General features: G+C 41.7%; 1 protein-coding gene across 1 annotated transcript in view; it reads right to left on the reverse strand.

Annotated features, from left to right (window-relative positions):
- Nucleotides 1-23,493, reverse strand: part of ALG13 (ALG13 UDP-N-acetylglucosaminyltransferase subunit) — a 159,400-nt gene that overhangs the window by 130,135 nt on the left and 5,772 nt on the right. The window contains exons 3-4 of the mRNA XM_033946081.1: nucleotides 22,797-22,935; nucleotides 22,065-22,172 (exon numbers count right to left, since the gene is read on the reverse strand). Of these exons, the coding sequence (XP_033801972.1) occupies nucleotides 22,065-22,172; nucleotides 22,797-22,935 (247 nt within the window). The remainder of the gene's footprint in view (nucleotides 1-22,064; nucleotides 22,173-22,796; nucleotides 22,936-23,493) is intronic.

Consider the following 23,493-nt stretch of genomic DNA (forward strand, 5'->3'; position numbering starts at 1 on the left):
CAGTTGAAAGAAACTGCACTAATTCATCTGAATTCTTTTAGTCTTTTTTTTTTTTTGCTCCTTTTATCATCATGCATACACGATTCTTTTTTATTGAGATTTCCTTCTGTGAAAGGCATAAAATATAAAAGATAATTTCATTCAGTGTTCACATATTTTGCAACTTTTGTTTGGAATAGTTTGCCTCTTAACAATATTAGATTGGATTCAGGTTGAGCTTTCATAAAAAGATGAAAACCTTTTTATTTGATAAGTTTCATTGATTTTTATATTTTTATGTAATTCCCAAAATTTGTTGTGTTGGTCTTTTTAAATTGTAAATCACCTTGAACCAAATATGGTGTAATGTAGAACTGTGAGAGTAGATTAGCTTTCGTTTCTATGCAGAGCCCCCCCTTCAGTACGCCTGCAATGGCTTTCAGTGAGAAACACAGAGGCCTAGATTCTGTAAACGGTGCCATTATCAATGGCAGCCTTAAAATCTGCCGACAATCGCATGTTAGTCGCACAATGGCGCCATTTAAATAATCCGGCTATGTGAAAGGTAGGCACCAGAAATGTAGGCCAGAGTTTTAAAAGCCTATATTTCCGGCACCTACATTTCACGAAAATCTTGCCTACAAAGGCCCCTTACGAAGTCTAACATCACTCCAGCATTAACTAAACTAAATCTTAAGTTTGCATACCGCATCATCTCCATAAAGATAGAACTCGGCACGATTTACAGGTAAATTCAATAAATGAGGGAAGGACATAAGAAATTAGAGGTTGTGAAGAGGATAGCTAGCTTTACATTTTAAATAGATAGCTTTACGTTTTGGAGAAAAGCCAGGTTTTCAGATGCTTTCGGGATAATTGGAATGAGTCGAGGTTCCGCAGCGGGGCAAGGAGGTTATTCCAAAGCTCAGTGAATTTGAAGAAAAGGGATTTCCCTAATTTACCTGCATACATGATGCCTTTTAATGAAAATGAGAAAAAAAGAGAGAAGAAGGGAGAGAGAGAGGAAGAGGAGGAAGAGAGAGAAAAAAGAGAGAGGAAGAGAGAGAGGAAAAAAAGAGAGAGAGGAAGAGAAACGAAATGAAACCTTAAGTTTGTATACCGCATCATCTCCATAAAGATAGAGCTTGACACGGTTTACAGGTAATTCAATAAATGAGGGAAGGACAGAATAAGAAATTAGAGGTTGTGAAGAGGAGAGCTAGCTTTACATTTAAAATAGATAGCTTTACGTTTTGGAGAAAAGCCAGGTTTTCAGATGTTTTCGGAATAATTGGGATGAGCCTAGGTTCCGCAGCGGGGCAGGGAGGTTGTTCCAAAGTTCAGTGAATTTGAAGAAAAGGGATTTCCCTAATTTACCAGCATACATGACGCCTTTTAACGAGGGGAAAGATAGTTTGAGTATGTGGGCAGATCTGGTAGTGTCAGGTCTCGAAGTATTCCAGGATAGTGGAATTAGGGGAGGAAGAATGCCATGTAGGATCTTGAAAATTATGCAGGTACATTTAAAGTGAATCCTAGAAATCACTGGAAGCCAGTGAAGTTTTGACAGAAGCGGGGAAACATGATCGAATTTGCTTTTTGTGAAGATCAACCTAGCCGCAGTGTTCTGGATCCGCTAAAGTCTTTGAAGATTTTTCTTGGTTAGACTTAGATAGATAGAATTACAATAGTAACTACGTCTACAGTGGCATTAGGCGTAATAACGCTGACCTTCTTTAAAAAAAATAAAAAAAAAATGGTCTGCACAGCCAATTAAACTCACTCAGGTGGTGGTAGAGCACTGAATCATAATTCAAAATGGAGGTTGGAATGAAATTGTTCCATAGTAGGCATAGTCTGGAATCCAAAATACTTTGTAATAAGTTCAACTGTGTATTACAGCAGTGCTGAAAATGAACTTATAATATTTTGAAGTATATGTTTAGCAGTTTCAGCATGATGACTTATAAAGCTGTGAAGCTTGAGGCCCAAAAGTCTTATTTTGATAAAAAGATAGGGAAGGGAATTGATTCCTCTAAGGATATATTTAAGATCGTGAAAAAGCTTACAGGTACTCCAACTAAAAAAGATATCTATACCTTTTGATATTTTTATATTCTTACGTTTGTAGAGAAAATTCAAAATCAGTTGAATTTCCTACATGTGACACACCAGTGTCCATCGTTGGACGTGATATTTTATGGACAGAATTTGAAAGCGTGTCGGAAAGACAGCCAAAATCAATTATTCAGAAACTAAACAGAGCGACAGAGCTCTTTAGATCTATGCCTTATTGAAGTTTTATCTATTATGAAGGAGGCTTCTTTTTTTTTTTTTTTTATAATTGTTTATTGGCAGTGGTAAATAAAACGCATACATGAAACCATCACATTAGAGCAGGGGTGTCAAAGTCCCTCCTTAAGGGCCGCAATCCAGTCGGGTTTTCAGGATTTCCCCAATGACTATGCATGAGATCTATTTGCATGCGCTGCTTTCATTGCATGCTAATAGATCTCATGAATATTCATTGAGGAAATCCTGAAAACCCCACTGGATTGCAGCCCTCAAGGAGGGACTTTGATACCCCTGCATTAGAGTAAAGCCACACTGTAGTTATACAAACAATTCAGAAAATAGTCTCTAGTTCATTGACTGAAGGAGAAGTACCAGTAAGATTGAAAAAAGCCACAGTGCACCCTATGTTGAAAAACATGTGGATGGTAGCCAGTTAGATTATTATTGGCCGATTTCCTCCTTGAACTTAGTGAAAATTCTTGAACAGGTGGCACTTATTCAATTCCAGAGTTTTCTTGGGAAATACTCCATCTTGGATGAATATCAGTTTGGGTTTTGGCCAAAACACTCAACAGAACTGTTGGATCAGATTCGTCAAGGTATAGATTAGGGTAAGTAGTTTATTATGGGTTTTTTGGACATCTCTTCTGCATTCAGCGAACCATCAAATCTTGTTATTGAGATTACAATCATTGGGTATTGGTGATAATGTGTTACGATGGTTTACCGCCTGTTTTCATGAAAGTACTTTTCGAGTCAAAGTGGGACACGGCCATTCTTTGTGGTCAGAACTATGAAGAGGTGTATCGTAGGCGTAAGATATTCCGCAAATCCTACAATTCTTTGCAGATGACAAATTATTCAGGTATCAAGCATTTTTTCCTAACTGTCCCAGCAGGTTCCCACTCTATCTAATATGCTTGGGGACAATGGGGATTAAGTGACTTGCACAGGGTCACAAGGAGCAGTGCAGGATTTGAATCCACAACCTCGGGGAGCCAAGGCTGTAGCTCTAACCACTGCACCACACACTCCCAGATGATATCCAGTTTTCAATACCAGTACAGAGTTCCCTCTCGGATGCATTAGCCAATCTAGAGAACTGCTTTCGAGTGATTAAGGAATGGATGAATGACAGTCAGTTAAACCTGAATATACGACAACGGAAATCCTATGTATTGGATGTGAAAAACATCTTATACGGTTTCCATCAGAAATAATCTTGGATAACACGGTCATCCCAGTCTCTAGCCACTGTAAATATTTGGGAGTTATTTTGGATTCTACTTTATGTTTTAAATCCCAGATTAAAAGAAACTGTATCAAAAGTGTTTTTTGAACTTCGTCTGCTTTGTAGATTGCAGGACTATCTTTCAGCGACGAACTTTTGATCTGTTCTTGCTGCAGTAGTGACTCTCCATTTTGACTACTGTAATTCTCTTTATTTGGGTTTATCTAAATGTGTGATTCAGGCATTACAGTTGGCACTGAATGCCACTACTCATATGATGATGCGTGCTTCTAAATTTGAACATGTCACACCTATGTTGAACAAGCTCCATTGGCTACCCATCACCAGCAGGATCAAATTTAAAATTATTTGTGTGATCCTTAAGGCCCTTAAGGATGATGGTCTCTCTGTGGTTGGATCTTTGTTTCAAATACATCAACCAGTTAGGTCTTTACGTTCTAAAAACACTTGGTACCTGGAGGTGCCATCTGTAAAAAATGTGAGGTTAGTAAGTTCTCGTCAGCCGATGTTAGCAGATACTATGGCATGCTCTTCCAGTTGATGTGCGAAATGTTAATGATCTGGTTTGGTTTAGAAAGCAGGTGAAAACAATTTTATTCCAGAGATATTTTGGCAGATAGTTTTGCAGCATGACTCAGTGAACCATCAAATCTTGTTATTGAGATTACAATCATTGGGTAGTTTGACCATTGAAATAATTTTAATTAGTGGATGGTTGTGTCAGCCAGATGTTAGCAGATACTATGGCATGCTCTTCCAGTTGATGTGCGAAATGTTAATGATCTGGTTTGGTTTAGAAAGCAGGTGAAAACAATTTTATTCCAAAGATATTTTGGCAGATAGTTTTGCAGCATGACTCAGTGAACCATCAAATCTTGTTATTGAGATTACAATCATTGGGTAGTTTGACCATTGAAATAATTTTAATTAGTGGATGGTTGTGTCAGCCAGAGAAGTCAAAAATGTAATGCTCTCCTCCCTCCTGTACTCAACCTCCAAACCCAATATGTTATTCCTGCCTATATTAAGCTCTTGTAAGCCGTGCCATGCTCTATAATTATGGAGAGGATGCGGTATATAAACTTAAGGTTTAGTTTAGTTTAAATATATGGTTGTATGACATGTTTTGTGTAATTTGTGTAGACATTATGTATGTTTTTTGTGGTGTGACTCACTCAGACTAGTAGGATTTGGCGAGTAATAAATAAATAATAAGACATGAAATATTTTCCTGGCATCAGTAATGCAATAACATAATGAGATGTATAATAAACCCTTCTAGAAGCATGTGACGAATCCAGCTGTGCAGAGATTTGCAGCCATGGTGATAAAAGTTGTTCTAATCAGTTTCAGAGCAAACGAACAGAAGCAAACATCCATATCCTTGAAAGTGGATAAAGGTAGCTTGAGGTGGTCCGTATTCCTCAATTACCTGCAGAAATAACCTCGAAGAGGGCTCAAAAAGTACAATAACAGCATGAAGCCAATGATTTTATAAGATACTATCAGCACACTGATTATTGATATGGAGATAAAGCCACAAAGAACCCTGCGCTCTTCACAACAACAGTTACTAGTGGTCTCTTCATTTTGACAATTTTTCCTTGACATTCACAGGAACTCCTCATTTTCCGTCATGGCTCCTACTTAGAGTTATATAATAATATCCTTAGCGCGCATGTGCACTTCAATCTTCGTGGCTCCGTACATCCATAGCCAGCAGAGAAATGTTGGAGTGTGCGGCACGTGTGCACATTCTGAGCTGATATCGGGGAGAGAAGGAGGAGGCGGCCACCGAGTTAACGGAGCTAGAGGAGGGAAGGCCACAACCACTGCCGCTCCCTGGTTCCACGGCCTTCTCCTCTGCTTCCACTCTCCCCTCTGGGTGAATTTCAATTCGTTGGGCGGGTCGAGGATAAGGATTTGTTGGAGGCTGGTGGTGCTACCGAAGAGAGGGGGGGCTGGGGGGGGCGGCCAAAGAAAGGGCAGCAGGACGCAGGCAGGGAACAGGAGGGAGAGAAAGAGACAGAAAGACAGACAGCGGCCAAGGAAAGAGACAGAAAGACAGACAGACACACAGAAAGACAGACAAGGAGAGAAAGAGACAGAAAGGCAGACAGCAGCAAAGGAGAGAGAAAGAGACAAAGGCAGACAGCAGCAAAGGAGAGAGAGAGAGAAAGAGACAGAAAGGCAGACAGCAGCAAAGGAGAGAGAGAGAGAGAAAGAGACAGAAAGGCAGACAGCAGCAAAGGAGAGAGAGAGAAAGAGACAGAAAGACAGACACACACAGAGAGTGACAGAAGGAGTGGCCAAAAAGAGAGAGAGACAGAAAGACAGCAGCCAAGGAAAGACAAAGAAAGAAAGACAGACAGCGGCCAAAGAGAGAGAGACAGACAGAAAGAAAGACAGACGGCGGTCAATGCGATAGAGAGACAGAAAGAAAGACAGACACATCTATTCTAGCACCCGTAACGGGCTTAAACACTAGGAGAAAATAATATTATGCCGCCCATTAGGCTTAAAGAAAAATCTTAGATGTGAAAGCTCTGCGTGATTGATAGATGCAGTAATAATGAAAGACATTTAGTTTTAAGCCGAATTTTCAAACTAAAAAACTATAGATTGAGACATACTATGAAGAAAACCAACATGAGAAAATGAATTGTAGTGCTATAACACTATGTTTGGATGAAATTTTTTGAGTATTGATAAAAGAAAAGAGGAACTAAATTATTGGAAATTTTTTATAAAGATGAATTTAGAGAAAGTATTAAATTATTACTAAATTAAACTAAATAAAGGGGGAAGATGGATAAAAGCCAGTGATTGATATTCAGAGCGCATGAAAACATTTGGTGTTATAAACACTCTAAGTCTGAGGCATTTTTCCACCTAGAGGTAACATAAATAAATAAATAAATGGAAAAGTAGGAATGCTTTTTAGGTCCTACTTAAGAGTTGCCAGATTTTCCAATCGGAAAATCCGGACCCCTAGACCCGCCCTGTAAATGTCCTAATCCAGAGATGTCAACACATGTGCATGATGCCGTCATGTCAATGCTTGCGCACTCTCAGAGGCCCTCCAGATATGGCTCTGAGCTCGGGGGGCTTCCAAAACCTGGACAAACTGCCGGGTTTTGGAAATCCCTCCATCACCGGGAGATGGGGCAGAAAGGAGGAGAGGGGCCTGTGCCGGCAGTGACAGGCTCCTATCGCGCCATGGCACAGTATAAGCGATTCACTGCCATACACCAGAGTTGAAATTTGCATTTAATGCAATTAAAAGTTACTAAAAGCCACAGAATGTTGAACCACTTGCTAGTATTTGGGTTCATAGGGTGAACCCATTAATTCTCCTAAATTCCACATCATGTAAGTCAGCAGTCGTTTTGAGAGGTTTTTGTTTGTTTGTTTGTTTGTTTTTTCAGGATTCAATATCAGTGGAACAGAGATCCATGTTGATAGGTAAATAATATAGAGACACATTGATTAGTAGAGCTGATTTTATTTTTATAGTGGTACAGCCGTGCTGTGAAGAGACTATTGTATTAGTGCAGTGGTCTCAAACACGCGGCCTGGGGGGCCACATGCGGCCCGCCAGGTCCTATTTTGAGGCCCTCGGTATGTTTATCATAATCACAAAAGTAAAATAAAACTGTTTCTTGATCATATGTTTATTATTTATTATTATCATATATTTAATAAATATTATTATTAAGACATAGCCAAAAGGAAAGATTTATAAACTATAAAGAGTTTTACCTCGTGCAAAATTGTCATTTCTTTAATAAGACATTAACTATTTATTTCTGAGGCCCTCCAAGTACCTACAAATCCAAAATGTGGCCCTGCAAAGCGTTTGAGTTTGAGACCACTATATTAGTGGGTCCAAAAGCCATGGCACACTGCTGTATAGACAGCTGGGTGAATGTTAAATGCAAAACTGTGTTGCTATCAGTGTATTTTATTGCAAAGTTTTATATTCCATGGAATTTTTTGTACGCTCTAATACCTTTCAATTTGACCAACATCCGAGTAATCTACAGCTGTGGGAGATTACATAGAATAATCTATAATAAAATGCTAAGCGCGCATGCGCACTCTTGTGGCCACAGCTCGACAGATCAGGACTCAGGGAACACGGGGTAAGAGTGCGCATGCGCGCTTACCATGCATCTCTCTCTTTCTCTTGCAGCGGGCTTCCCGGCTCCGGCCTGACTCACAGCAGGTAACACGCCACGACTCCCCCCACCCCCCCTGGCGCCAACCCTACCCAGCACACCCCGTTGACCCTCCCAGCCGCACCTCCCACCGCGAGGCAAACACAAACCTCCCGGCTCCAGCAGCGTCCAGGCACAGTAAACACGCTGCTTCACGTCCTTCTACTGGCCTGATTTCCTCTGCCGCGTCCCTGATGACATCAGCACTGGGGAGGGATAGGGGGTAGAGAGAAAGGTTGAAGCAAACATGGATCAAGGCAAGGCTTACTCATGCTTTCAAAATAAGTGGTAAGGAAAGACTTCTCTTGGTTAAATCCACATTGACAAGCTCTGTTAAGTGACTTTGTCTTTATTTAGAATAGACTCAGGTGAACTAAGTCTATAGTTGCAGAAACTCTTAACATTTTGTTTTATCTTATAACGTTTTATTGAAGGAATCAAGTAAATATACAAATAAAAAGAGATATTCATTACAAGTAGATTCACAATTATGATATTTCCATTCATATTTCTATCAATCCTCCAAAATATATTTCCATATGACCTATTCCATCCCCCTTCCCTTCCCCCCCCTCATTCTTTTTATTTCCAATTTATAACATTGTACTGAAGGAATTAAGCAAATATACAATAGACAAAGAAATTCCATTACCAATATTTCACAATTCAGATATTTCCATACATATTACTATCATCCCTCCAAAAAATATTTCCATTTGACCTATTCCATCCTACCCCTACACCCTCCCTTCCCCCAGATGGAAGGTGACACAAATTGCCAGGTATTGGGACCCAATGAATGTTACCAAAGCTTCAATGTAAATCATGAAGAATCATTCTTCATGTTCTAGAGCAGTGGTTCCCAACCCTGTCCTGGAGGACCACCAGGCCAGTCAGGTTTTCAGGATAGCCCTAATAAATATTCATGAGAGAGATCTGCATATAATGGAAGTGACAGGCATGCAAATCTGCTCCATGCATATTCATTAGGGCTACCCTGAAAACCCGACTGGCCTGGTGGTCCTCCAGGACAGGGTTGGGAACCACTGCTCTAGAGGAAAGGTTTTGAATATAGGGGTCCCAGATTTTCATAAAGAGATGAGTTTGTCTAGGAAATCTACAAACCTCGAATAAAAGTAAACGATGGAGTTGGTTCCTTCAATGCGTAAAACTAGGAGGTTCTTTCTGTAACCAATATTGCAAAATACATTTACGACCAATCAGACATGCCTTTTGAAATAAAATGCATCTCCCTTGTCCATATACCCCACAAGCAACAGCTTTACCAAATAACACCCCCCTTGGGGATTCCACTAATGAACTATCCCATAATGAACTGAAATATAATAGGATGGCAGACCAGAATGACTTAATAAGAAGACATTGCCATAAAGCATGAGATAGCGTATTAAGAGCTTTATCACATTTAATACAATTAGGAGAATTTACTAAACCCGCATGAAAAGCTTGCACTTGTGAGAAATGTCCTATGTAACATTCTATAGGTACATTCCCTCCAAACATAACCTGTAATAATTTTAGGTAACCGAAGAATAGCTTGACCAAAATCAGGAAGAGATATTTGCATCCCTAACTCATCACTCCAATTTTGCAAAATCCTTTCATATGTTCGATTTGGAATTAAATTCCACCACCACTTATGCAACAAAGATACAGAAATTGGAACATCCGTACATTGATTTAAAAAAATTGAGAAGCCTTTCACGAACTCCATAAGAAAGACCTGATCTTCATATTTGACTAGCATATATCCATATAACGACCCAGATCCACTTCCTACTGTTAAGGAAATGTCTAGAAATCTCCTCATCTTCCCAGTCTCATCCAAAACCTGTGCAATATAACTAACACCCTTACTTTCCCAAGATCAAAAAATCCCATAAGTCATTCCCGGCGTAAAATCTCCATTTCCTTGAATAGGTAAAAAAATGAGTTACACTCAGATGATACGCCCATAATTTCAACAATCTACCTCAAACTGACTTCAAAGGAATCAAAATAGCATTACACTTTAGATGATTTGGTAATCTTGACCTTGGCACTTGATTCAATACAATAAATGAAGGATGAAAAAAATGCCTTGTCATAAGATAAAGGAGTAAACAAATCATCCTCAAGAACCCAATCCCTTATATGTCTTAATAAACAAGCCCAACTATAGATACGAATATCAGGAAGTCCTAATCCACCCCTCATCCCCAATCCCAATAATAATTCAAAAGATAATTTTGTTTTTTTACCCGACCAACAAAATTTTGTAAGAATTGTTCATAACTTCCACTAATTAACATTTTGTTTAAATTTGCATCCTCCAGGTTTCAGGTTCCATAGAACCTTCAATGACTGAGAGAAACTTGCATGTATTCTAGGTACTAGGCATGTAAATGTTCACAAATATTCATGCATGCTGTAGAGCAGCTAGATGAAAATTTGCCACTATTTAATACATTTGTCACCGTTGAACAAAGAATTTTAAAACTGTAGCCTGTTTAAATTTGACTAAGGATGTAGCAGAATAGGTGTTTTACAGCTGAGCATGCCCTCTAGTGGTTGGAACTGGAATAGCAATTTTATCAGCTGAGGCAAATGCATGTACAGAAGGCTTTAGGTTTTATCTTATGAAGTAAAACACCTAACTGTGATTTGCCATTTTTTTTTTCTTGTTTTAGAGAAATGATGTTAGATTTAGCTCATGTCCTGTTCAGTTGCAGCTCAAATTGTATTATATTCCTGTACACTGGGTATTTCTCTGAGGCAATGGGAAGTTAAGTATCTTAAAGGAGCCACAGCTTCTGCCTTCTCACTACAGCTGTGTCACTTGAGCAATACCTTCATTCACAGAGTACCAACATTTTCTTATTTGTTTTTATCCTTATTATAGGGTATAAACTCTCCCCTCTCACCACCATAATATATACAGACTTTTAGTTTGGTGTACTGGCTCATAGAGACCAAACAAATATCAGTTTCAGTTTTGGCACCAAAACTGGTCCAAATTTTCAATCCGGCCATGTTTTAAATTCAGCTGAAATTGACCAACCCTCCTCCCCTTTCCCCCAGATCAAAACCATCGTTGCCACTCTACCTTGCCCTGGTAGTCTAACTGGAACAGGAGTGATTCACAGTTGCCCCTTCCAAAGTGGCTGCTGAGCCCCTTCAAGTGACAGTTTTGCATAGGCCCGGCGGGAAGAGCCAATGCGTGTGTCCAGGAAGGGTGAAAGGAAGCTGCTTTTGGCAACAGTAGTTAGTGGTGGTAGGAGAAAGGCTGGTAGTGTGTGATGGGGGAGGAATGGGTAGTGGTGGGAGAGAGAGACTGGAGTGGGTGGTGGGGGGGAGTAGGCGCTGTTCAGGGCCCAAGGCCTGGCTGCTTTTGGCCAGCCTCTACTAGCTTATGTCTGAACTGCACTACACCCCGTGCCTACCTTGCATCCATGAAAGCCTCTTGGCTGTGACCCTGGCACTCCAGTGCCACATCTGGCTAAGTCAGAAGGCAGGCAGTAACCTTGAGCAAGGACAATTGCTGATTCAGTCCTAGACTACTTGGAGTTGGGGGAAGATCCAGAATGAGTTCAACATTCTGGATGGGAAAGAGAAACCCGCACAGAACTTACATACTAAATGGTGAGACCTTGGCCAAGACCACGACGGAACGTGATCTAGGGGTGATCATTAGTAATGACATGAAGGTTGCTAATCAAGTGGAGAAGGCTTCTTCCAGGGCAAGGCAAGTGATGGGTTGTATCCATAGAGGTTTTGTCAGCAGGAGACCTGAAGTAGTGATGCCGCTGTACAGGTCCATGGTGAGGCCTCATCTGGAATACTGTGTTCAATTCTGGAGACCACACTACCAGAAAGATGTGCTGAGAATCGAGTCGGTTCAACATATGGCCACTATGATGGTCTTGGGGCTCAGGGATCTCACATATGAAGAAAGACTGAATAAACTACGGCTGTACTCACTTGAGGAACGAAGAGAGAGGGGAGACATGATTGAAACATTTAAGTATATCACGGGCCGTATCGAGTCGGAAGAAGATATCTTCTACCTCAAGGGATCCTCGACCACCAGGGGACATCCGTTAAAAATCAGGGGAGGGAAGTTCCATAGCGACTACAGAAAATACTTCTTCACTGAAAGAGTAGTGGATCATTGGAACAAACTCCCACTGCAGGTGATTGAGGCCAAGAGCGTGTCAGATTTTAAGAGACAATGGGATGTTCACATGGGATCTCTAAGGGAGTAAAATCAGGGGGGCGGGAATTTGGAATGGGCAGACTTGGTGGGCTATAGCCCTTTTCTGCCATCTTTTCTATGTTTCTATACAACAATAGGGCATGAACCAATCACTCATAGTATGATTTGAAGGGCACTTCTAAGACTGTGTCTAGAGCTACACTTGCAAAAGGCAGTCTTAATCGTCTTTAGAGAGCATGGATCTAGAACACCAAGAATGAACACACCTGTCTTCTGATACCAACAAACTGAGGTTGTATGACCTTTTGTTTTGAAGCTTGCTATGCACAACTATTATTATGGTATTTTTTAAGGTGATTTTTTCAATAGTACTCTGCTTAAACTCGACAGTGATCTTAACCATCCGAGATAATAAACACCTTTTACTATTCAGTTTTTCTGGAACCTCAGGCCACCACTCAGAGCTCAAACTCGTTCATTGCTCTAAGCTTTATGTGGAAGCTCCTCATCGGATCCTTTTATATTTTTTAAAGCCTCTTTTTGCTTTTGTAATTTGTTTTTTGTTTTTTCTTAAACCATTTTATAATCAGACTCAAAGCTTAAGACATTAAGCAATACTTAGCTCGATCTTGTGGTCTTTGGCTACGGGGGATTTCATACCAACATGTTTCGCTAAACAGCTTTATCAAGGTTTAACCCCTAGAATACAACAAAAGCCAAATTTACCATCTCAATAGAAACACCACCAAATATTAACTTTACTAGAGTGCCCCATTGTCACGCTTACCTTTCAAATTTACCGCCAAGACTTGTGACCACTTATCCACAAATATGGCGGCGGCGTTTTTACTTCGAATTTAAATAGGACGGAGCCCCCATTAGCATAAGCGGCGTCATCACGCCACGTAAGCGTCACGGGGTGCTGCGTCTGTCAGACTTAATTTATATAGAATATACATGATTTATTACTAAAAGATAACCTTTCCTTCCAGACACACGTTAGATCAAAGAACCCCATTCAAGTTCCACATTCAATCCGTGTGGAACCACTGTGTTTAGCGTGTATATCCAACGTTCTTTATAGTTCAGTCTTTCTTCACTGTTACCTCCCTCCCACCCACCTTCCATACTATCAATTATACGCCACTGTATCTGTTCGATTGTATGTTGATGTTCCAAAAAATGCTCCACCATTGGAGCTAGAACATTTTTTGTTTTCAGTCGTGACTTATGCTCGTTTAATCTTATATGTATGGGTCGTGAAGTCTGACCCACATATACCAGATTACACGGGCATACAATAATATATACTACTTGTGTTTGTCTCTTCGAATTTCCCCACATATAGAGTCGCTACGGATGGGGCCAAAGTAGCGCCCATCGCTACTCCTTGAGTTTGTTGGTAAAACTTCCCTTCAAATTCAAAATAATTTTTCATTATTACCCACTGTGCCAACTGCATTAAAAATTCAGTGCTAATCCTTTGAGGGTTCTCCCTCCTGCTTAGAACTTCTTGTATGATTTCTAAAGCTCCATTTTGAGGGATGTTAGTGTACAGGGAAACCATATCTAATGACACTAAAAAGGTATGGGTACTGACAGTGATTTCCTGGGATAGGATTCTTAAAAGATGAGAGGAATCCTTTAAGTAGGAAGTAGTTTTTAATGCTTCTTTTGCTAAGAATATGTCTAGAAATTTGGACAAGGGTTCTAGCAATGACCCTCTAGTATTTACTATGGCTGTTTCAAAACTTTGTGAATTTTTGGCACAAAGTATATATTCGGCGTGCTCGGATATTTTTCTAATAGGAATTAATACTCCTTTTTAGTGAGCATTCCTTTCTCATAGAAAGCCGTGACCCAATGTTTTGAAGGCCATATGTCTTTCATCTGCCTTCTGTTAATTTTATCATGCTACATGTTTGTAACAGGGACATTTAATCCTATTCTTTACACTTTCTTTTAAATAATAAACCCTTTTCTGTTTATTATGAGGGAATTTTGGGAACTTATTCTCTCTCTTGCCCTAGATTTATTTATTTATTTAAAAACATGAATATACCGCCTTTAAACATTATTTACACGTCTATATCATAGACTTGGCGTGTGCCTGCTGCTATCCTCACCACCACTGGGAGGCACAGGGGAGCCTGTTACAAATGTGCTGTTCCTGGCAGAGTTGCTACCACTCAAGTCTGTGCTCTCTCTCCCCCAACTGCACTGTCGTGGGTGCTGGTTCTGGAGCTGCCACAGCCAGTCCAAGAAATAAGCCATCATATTTTATTATCAACATACACACCAGACCTTTTGCAGTATGTGTAGTAGTAATAGTAGCAGCAGCAGCAGCCTACAAAGCAATGAGTTATACCGTGTTTCCCTGAAAATAAGACAGTGTCTTATATTAATTTTGGGTCCAAAAAATGCATTATGGCTTATTTTCAGGGTCTTATTTGTTTTCATGTAGAACAATCATATCTCCCTTCCGCTCCTCCACCCCAATTCTTCCCCTTTCCTTTCTCCTGACCCCCCCCACCCCCCATGAGCAGCAGAACCCCCACAGAGACTGACATGCCTCCACTCTGAGGACTTCAAAAACAGTGGCAGCGATTTGAACGGGCTGCTTCGCGGCCTTCCCTGCCAGGGTCTTCCCTCTGCATCAATCTTAACTAGGGCTTATTTTTGGAGTAGGGCTTATTTTCAGGGAAACAGGGTAGTATTGTATAACACTGGTCGCATGGGGTGAATTGAGAACATTTGTAAGAGAATTTGCTATCCAGCCTCTTTTCCCAAAAAACAACTTTTTTCACAGTAGGCCTACAAAACTGACCTCACAATCCGAAAATACTTCGACAAAAAGAATTGACTAAGACACTAATGTAACATGGGCTGATCCAGAATGACTTCTCTATAATCTGCAGGATGTTGGGTCTAGTATCCTCCTTAATGACCCTTGCAGCCACAGTTAAGTAAAAGCTACAGAGATAAGCATGGATGTTTGAAAATTTATCAAGAACAAATTTTCTATTGTAGGGGTGAGGAACAGCAGCACCACCTCTGAAGCAAAATGGTGTATAGATAGTAAAAATAAAATATTTCAATTACAATGAAGCCCCTCCTCAAAATTCTCTGAATGAAGGTGGATACTTGAGGCTAAAGCAAATAAGAGAAGCTGCATTCTAGCCCATTACTCACACAGCCAGGCCACTCTCTCCTATCTGTTCTTGTGAAGGGTAATGCAACAGGTATAACTATGTGTGACTTCTGCAGGCCAAGTTTAGAAACTTAAAAAAAAACAACAAACAAAATACTAGCTTGTGCTCTGAATTAACGTTTATTAATATATCGATATATGAGGACATACACGTCTTACAAGGCAGACATAGTATGTTCTAAATTCTGGATAAAAGGCTTTCCTTTATATAGGAAACTAGTCTTTAAGCCTGTTACATTAACGGGTGCTAGAATAGATGTGTGTGAACATAAGCAGTGCCTCTGCTGGATCAGACCAGGGGTCCATCCTGCCCAGCAGTCCGCTCACGCGGCGGCCCATCAGGTCCAGGACCTGTATAATGATCTCTATCTATACCCTTCTATCCCTTTCTCCTTCAGGAATTCATCCAATCCCTTCTTGAACCCTGACACTGTACCCTGTCCTATCACACATTACATTACATTACATTAGGGATTTCTATTCCGCCATTACCTTGCGGTTCAAGGCGGATTACAAAAGGTTAATTTAAAAACAGAGTTACAATGATTAGCTAGAGAGGTAGGTTGTAGATCTTATAGACATTTAGCGGGTTGTTGAGGGAGAGGTGGTTTGTAGTAGAGTTGATAGGTGGTCAAAGTGGAGGTTCTTTTGTTATTATTAGTGAGTAATGGGTAGATCGATCGTCAGTTTTGGTGTTACTAAGAGGTCGTGATGTTATTGCTGCTTCAGGAATTTCTTGAAAAGTGTGGTCTTTATTTCCTTTCTGAATGTCCTATAGTCTGGGGTGGTCATCAGAAGGTTGGAGATTTGGTTGTCCAGTCTTGCGGCTCGAGTGGCTAGTAGGCCGTCGTGTAGTCTTGTTCTTTTTACTTCCTTGATTGGGGGGTGTATGAATGGGGAGTGCGTTTTTCTGTGTCTGGTAGTGGGTGCTTGGATGAGGCGATTGTTCAAGTATGATGGGCTGTCTCCGTGTATGGTTTTAAATAATATGCAGTAGAATTTGAATTGGATTCTTTCTTGGATTGGAAGCCAATGTGAGTTGATGAAGGCATCCGTAATGTGGTCATGTTTTTTCAATGAGTATATGAGTCTCAAAGCTGTATTTTGGATTGTTTGGAGTTGTCTAATCATAGTTGCAGGGCAAGGAAGGAAGAGGATGTTGCAGTAGTCCAATATACCCAGTATTAAAGATTGTACTATAAGTTGAAATTGTGTTCTTTCAAAGAATTTTCGGACTTGTCTCAGGTTTCTCATGATTGCGAATGATTTCTGAATTGTTTTATTTATTTGCGGTTGCATAGTGCAGCATCTGTCTATGGTCATGCCAAGTAGTTTTATGGTGGTTTGGATGGGATATTTGATTGCGTTTATCTCTAAGTTGGTTGTGGTTTGGATCTTGTCATTTTCGAGAAGGATGAATTTGGTTTTGTCTTGGTTGAGTTTGTGATTTTTCATCCAGGTTGTGACTGTTTCAAGTGTTTGGTGAAGTTTGTCTGTCATGGTAGGTTTGGAATGATCGTATGGGATGAGGATGGTGATGTCGTCAGCATAACTATAGGTGGTTATGCCCAGATTGTCCAGATGCGTTCCTAGAGAAGCAGTGTAGAGATTGAAGAGGGTAGGGGATAGTGGAGATCCTTGTGGTACGCCGCAGGGGTTTGACCAGGATTCTGACTTTTCTTTGTTTGATTTTACACTGTAGGTTCTGAGTTTTAGGAATCCTTCAAACCAGGAGTAAACTTTATCTGAAATTCCCACTGCGTCTAAGATCTGTAGAAGGATGTTGTGATCCACTAAGTCGAATGCTGCAGTTAAGTCCAGTTGTATGAGAAGCATCTTTTTTCCTGTACTAAGGTGTTGTCTGATGGTATCCATAAGGGAGCCTAGTAGTGTCTCTGTACTGAAGTTTGTTCTGAAGCCTGATTGCATGGGGTGGAGTAGGTTGTGGTCATCTATGTAATTGGTGAGGAGTTTGGCTACTAGGCCTTCTATAATTTTGACATATAGCGGAATTGAGGCTATAGGTCTAAAGTTAGATGGGTGGTTTTGTGGTGCTTTTGGGTCTTTTTGGGTTGGGGTGATGACGATTTCGCTGAGGTCAGCAGGGAATGTGCCTTCTGTGAGCGTGAATTGAATCCATTGTAGCATTATGGTGCGGAATTTTACACTAGCGGTGGTGAGGAGATATGAGGGGCAATGGTTGAGGTCACAGGAGGCATGACTGTATTTTTTGTAGAATTTGTTGAGTTCTGACCATTGTATGTTGGGGAATTGAGTCCAAATTCTGTCTGCTGCAGTTGCCTCTTTTCCTGAAGGGTGGATTGTGATTGTGTTTTGATGGGATGGGTTAAGGATGAGAGTGGCTCTGGTGTTGGTAATTTTGTTCTTGAAGTGTTCTGCTAAGAGGGTGGGTGATGGTGGGGGGGTGTTCGTGGTGGTTGTGTATGGTTTGGTGTCTGTTAATTCTTTCAGGATTTGGAATATTTTTTTGGAATCTTGGGTTTCCGTGCCTATGAGATTAGTATAGTAGTTTTTTCTCTTATCCCTTAGTAGGATTTTGTATTGTTTGTTGATTTTTTTCCAATCGGTTTTTGTTTGACCTTGGTTCTTTTTTCTCCATTTTCTTTCTAATCTTCTACACTGTCTTTTGAGTTGGAGTAATTCATTATCAAACCATTGGTCTGATTTCCTGCTGGTTCTGGTTTTGGTTTGTAGGGGGGCCAGATCATCGAGGATGTTGGTGGACACATTTTTCCAGTGGGAGATGAAGTTTTTTGGGTCGCAGTCTTGTATGGTTTCATCTACTTTTGGCCAAAACGTGGTTGGGTCGATATGCTTGCGTGTGGTATATGTGGTTTTTTTTGATTGAGGTGTGTGTTTGGTCTTGGTCCAGTTGATGTTGAAGTTATATGTGTAGTGGTCTGACCATAGGGATGGGGACCATGTTCCGTTAGGTGTTTGGATTGCTGGGTTGGATGGTTGGTGAGTCATGAATGCAGCAATGTCCAGTTGATGACCTTTTTCATGGGTGGTTTGTGGGTTTAGGATCTGGAAGGATAAGGCATTGAGGAAGGATAGACAGTTATTTGCAGGTGTGGAGGTTGTGTCTTCTAGGTGTAGGTTTAGGTCTCCTAGGATGAGGTTATATTCTGCTGTTAATGAGTTTTGGTAGATGAAGTTTTCAAATTCAGGTCTCACTGTGGTCCAGTTTCCTGGTGTTATGTAGCAGAGCAAGCAGTTTAGTGAGTTTTTTAGTGTTGGGTTTGTGAGGTGACATGCTAGGAAATCCATTTGCGGTGTGGATGTTTTTTCAATTATGTTTAGAGTTAGGGAGTTCTCTGGAAGCGCATTCCAGGCATCCAACACTCTTTCTTTCTTTCTCTCTCTCTCCCCCACCACCCCTTGCCTGCTCCCTCTGTCCATCAGTAGACCTTCTCCCTTCCTTTTACCTCCCCACTGTCCAGCAGCACCCCTTCCCTGCTCCCCACTGTCCAGCAGCAGCCCTTGTCCCTTCTTTTTAGCTCCCCCCCTGTCCAGCAGCACCTCTTCCCTGCTCCCCCTGTCCAGCAGCAGCCCTTGTCCCTTCCTTTTAGTTCCCCCCCCCCTGTCCAGCAGCAGCCCTTGTCCCTTCCTTTTAGCTCCCCCCTGTCCAGCAGCACCTCTTCCCTGCTCCCCCTGTCCAGCAGCAGCCCTTGTCCCCTTCCTTTTAGCTCCCCCCTGTCCAGCAGTACCTCTTCCCTGCTCCCCCTGTCTAGCAGGCCTTCTCAATTCCTTTTACCTCCCCTCTGTCCAGCAGCACCTCTTCCCTGATCCCCCTGTCCAGCAATAGGCCTCCTCCTTTCCCTGCTCCCCCTGTCCAGCATCCATTAGCCCGGGTAGCCTTGGCGCTTTTGCTAGGCTGGCCCACCTCACATTATCAAAGTGCGCCAGCCTAGCAAATGCCCCCTGGCTGCTGCGTTTGCTGGTCCAGGGGTGAGAAGAGGCATCCCAGCAGTGGCAGGGCAGGAGTCAAACTGCTGCCGCCCCCCCATGCACCGAAAATCGAATTCGGCACGGAGGCACACAGCACAGTGGCAGGGATCACAAAATTCTTAAGTGCGCATTCGCTTAGGTTTTTATTATAGAGGATGTGACACTTTAGAGTACAAAGGGATCACATATATGCACAAAAGATTTATCATCATGAGTGCATAGGTCAGTCTACTAATAACTTCATACATATGGTTTAATCTTTGTGATAAACTCCATTACCCATTTTTTATTGGGGCTAAAATTGGTAACTGTTCAAGATATGAATGCCCTGATATGCCCTTTTTCCTGAAGATCTCGGGGTCAAGTAACATAAGTCCTGTCATTCACATTAAAGGCACAAATTAAACTACATCTGAGACAATAGATTAACCAGAGGCTTACAATGTTATAGAAACTGAGCTTAGTCCTGTATTAGTAAGTATATTTCTAAGTTATCAATTTAATTTCTTTTCCACATGAGGTGCCTATTTTTCACCTGACTCTCTTTACAAAATACTAGGGGCAAGTTGAAACAGGTATAATAAAATACATGTTTAAATCATGGCTTCTGCAACCTGTTTAGCTGTGTTCAGGGGTAAACAGTACATGCTTTCTTAGCATCATACATTAATAAGCAGAACCCTGGGCTAGTTTTTTTTTTCATGCATAATTTTTTTTAAATTATGCCCTTTGAAATAGATAATACAGCAGGGCTCAGACAGTGGAAAGTACATATATGCATTTCATTTACAAAGTTACCTGAAGAGGATCATTTTATGATACAATCTATATAAAAAGGTTTTATACACAGAAGACAGGCATTATAAAATTGAGTGGAAGAATACAGGTATGTAAGTATGCAAGCCAATTCCTCAATCAAAATGGCTGCTGTGACTTCCCCACAGCTGTCTCACAAGCTAGGCGAAGGGAGGGCCTTTGGGTAGTGATAGGGCAGAATGTCTGAAACTAAGCAGTGAATTTCAGCAACTAAAGTTTTACACAACTGACATTCTGTAACTTGCATGTGCAAGTTTATTGAAATTGGAGATCCTCAAATCTAATCAAGGTCCACAACCCAGCCTGGTTTTCAAGATTTCCACAATGAAGATGTATGAGATCTATTTGCATACAATGGAAATGAATGCAGAAAGATCTCAAATGATCACTGCAAATTTTGAAAACTGGGCTGGGGTTATGGCCTTCAAGGACTGGATTTAAGGCCCTCTGCTGTTGTGCTGAACAAAAATACACCCCAGGGAAAATCTGCCCAATATTTTCAAATTCTGCATCTTCTAGGACCCTTTCTGAAATGTGTTGCGCGAGGGCATTGAATTTGAACTTATACCATTACCCTGGTACTCCAGCGCCCACTCCACCATAGCTTAACTGTTCCTGCCTGCAGCCAGGACCAATGCATCAGTACAGCTTTTAGCTACTGTATAGCCCATAGGCCAGAGCTTTTTCTTCCAGCCTTTTGAGAACGACACAATACCATGATCCGCCTTTCCTGTGCACTGATTTTCCTAGTGCTGCATCCTTCCTCTTCCGAGCACACAGACTGATGTTGCTCTCTTCTTCTGTGTGGGTTTGTTTTTACCCTGCTTCTTCGTCTCTCAAATTCTGCACCGAAAACAATAAAATTTCTGTGCAGGTGGGGGAACTTCCTCCAGGCACAGGAAAAGCTGCATAAAATTTGCTTCCATCATAGAAACATAGAAAGATGACGGCAGAAAAGGGCTACAGCCCATCAAGTCTGCCCACTCTTCTGACCCACCCCATCAAGTCTGAGTGCTAATGACCCAGATCCTTAGCTCGACCCCCACAGGGATCCCACGTGGATGTCCCATTTATTCTTAAAGTCTAGCACGCTGGTGGCCTTGACCACCTGCACTGGAAGTTTGTTCCAGTGATCTACAACCCTTTCTGTGAAGAAATACTTCCTGGTGTCACCATTAAATTTCCCTCCTCTGAGTTTGAGCGGGTGCCCCCTTGTGACCGAGGGTCCCCTGGGGAAGAATATATCGCTTTCCCGCCTCGACACGACCTGTGATGTACTTAAATGTCTCAATCATGTCTCCCCTTTCTCTACGCTCCTCAAGTGTGTATAGCTGTAGTTTGCCCAGTCTTTCTTCGTATGAGAGACTCTTGAGTCCGGAGACCATTCTAGTGGCCATTCGCTGGACAGATTCAGCTCGAAGCACATCTTTTTGGTAGTGTGGTCTCCAAAATTGCACACAGTATTCCAGGTGAGGTCTCACCATGGTTCTGTAAAGCGGCATTATGACTTCAGGTTTGCGGCTGATGAAGCCTCTATTGATACATCCCAACATTTGCCTTGCCTTGGATGAGGCCTGCTCCACTTGTTTGGCAGCCTTCATATCTGCACTGATGATTACTCCCAAGTCCCGTTCTTCTGAAGTCCTAGCTAGTGTTTCCCCATTTAAGGTGTAAGTTTTGCATGGATTTCCGCAGCCGAGATGCATGACCTTACATTTCTTAGCGTTGAAGCCTAGCTGCCATGTCGAGGACCAGTTTTCCAACGTGATCAAATCCTGCGTCATATTATCCTTGAGATTGCTTTCACTTACTATATTACACAGTTTGGCGTCGTCGGCGAACAGTGTTACTTTACCCTGAAGCCCTCGGGTCAAGTCCCTTATGAATATGTTGAAAAGGGATGGTCCCAGGACCGAGCCCTGCGGCACTCCGCTAGTCACATCGTGCGAGTCTCGGCTGCATTTTGACGTGTATTGTGAGACTGGTCTTTTGGCTGCATCCATTTCATAAAACATCTAAAAATGAAATGACAAAAACTGTTACACAATGTTTTTGCATTTAAATAGTGAGCATCTTCTTCTTGCATCAGTGGTATACCTTTACTCAAATCCTACAGCTTTATCCAAAAATGCAGCAAATATTTCTGGTCGGCCTATGGGGAAAGGCTTCAAAGCTGAAGGATCCATGGATTGCAAGGTCTCCATAAGTGTGCTGGAACCAGACAAAGAGAGACATCAGCCACAAACCATACTTGGGGTGTATAAATACAAAACTTTTACTTTTTTTATAAACAAAACACCAGACCCTGTTTACTTTTTTTTTTTTTTTTTTTTACATAGGTAATCTATGACTTTTGTAAGCATGCTAAAAAACAAACAAACCCCAACCCACAACACAATTTAGCGGTGTCAAGTAAGAAAATTAAAATTCTGAAGGGTAAGACTCCTGATCACGTGCTAAGCACCGAACGTACAGTGACAGGAGAGTTATGAATAAAAACAACAGCATTAAAAGAAGCTCCTATGAGAACTGCCTCTTTTTTAAGGCAACAGCCCAGGCAGCAAAAGACAAACAGTGTCTGGGAGAGCATTCCATACTTTTGAGCCTACCACACTAAAGATACGGGAACGATTCATTGCCTTTGTTATCAATCGTATCGACGGAACGACTAATTGCTGAAATTGAAATCTTAAGGTATGAGACGGTTCATATAACGTCAGCAAAGCGGCTACTACTTTTTTGTAAAATTTGATGTAGGGCTTTATGTTCTCCAATGAGCTTATTACCCCCTTTCTAAACTCCCAAACCCCTTCCTGTAATATAGCTGGGAGGTACCTGCAGGTGCAGTACAAGAGATGCCCGTCGCTGTGCAGCTGCTTTGCCAGTTCCAGCTGGTGGTTGCCCATCAGTTTCTCATTGATGACCACGATGAGTGGTTTCCCCTCTCCCAGAGTCTCCAGGCAGCTTCCTGCACCTGCAGTACAGATCCAGAATTGAAACCAGAGCTAAACTTTGACCAAGAACAAAGAGTAAAAATCAGCCAGTGCCAGGAGGACAGCTCCCCCCCCCCCCCTTGATATTACACCATTTTATGCAAATGTGGTTGGGAGACTTTTTCCCCTCGCAGCTGGACCCTCTGTTGCACTGCTTATATCAGTGTCTCACAAACTTTACGAACTGCACACACTAAATTGGCGGCCGTGGCTTGAGGGCACTCAGAAGTGTGTGGAGGCCCTCCAGATGGGGCCCTGAGGCACCAATGAGGGGTGCTGAAAAAGAAGAGGTATGGAAAGGAGAGACGCCAGGGAGGAGGAGAGGCGCTGGCTGACTGCCTACAGATGTGCCTCTCGCCACAAGAGGCAGTCAGCCAGTGCCGGTACTTCTCCTCCTCCTCCCTGGCGTCTCTCCTTCTTTAGCACCCCTCACTGGTGCCTCAGGGCCCCGTCTGGAGGGCACACAGTTGGCGATACACTGGTTTATATCTTTTCTTGCTAAATTGAGGTTTTATTCACTTTTGCCTATCGCCTACTTA

Source organism: Geotrypetes seraphini, chromosome 5 (assembly GCF_902459505.1).
Source record: "Geotrypetes seraphini chromosome 5, aGeoSer1.1, whole genome shotgun sequence".
Taxonomy (NCBI): domain Eukaryota; kingdom Metazoa; phylum Chordata; class Amphibia; order Gymnophiona; family Dermophiidae; genus Geotrypetes; species Geotrypetes seraphini.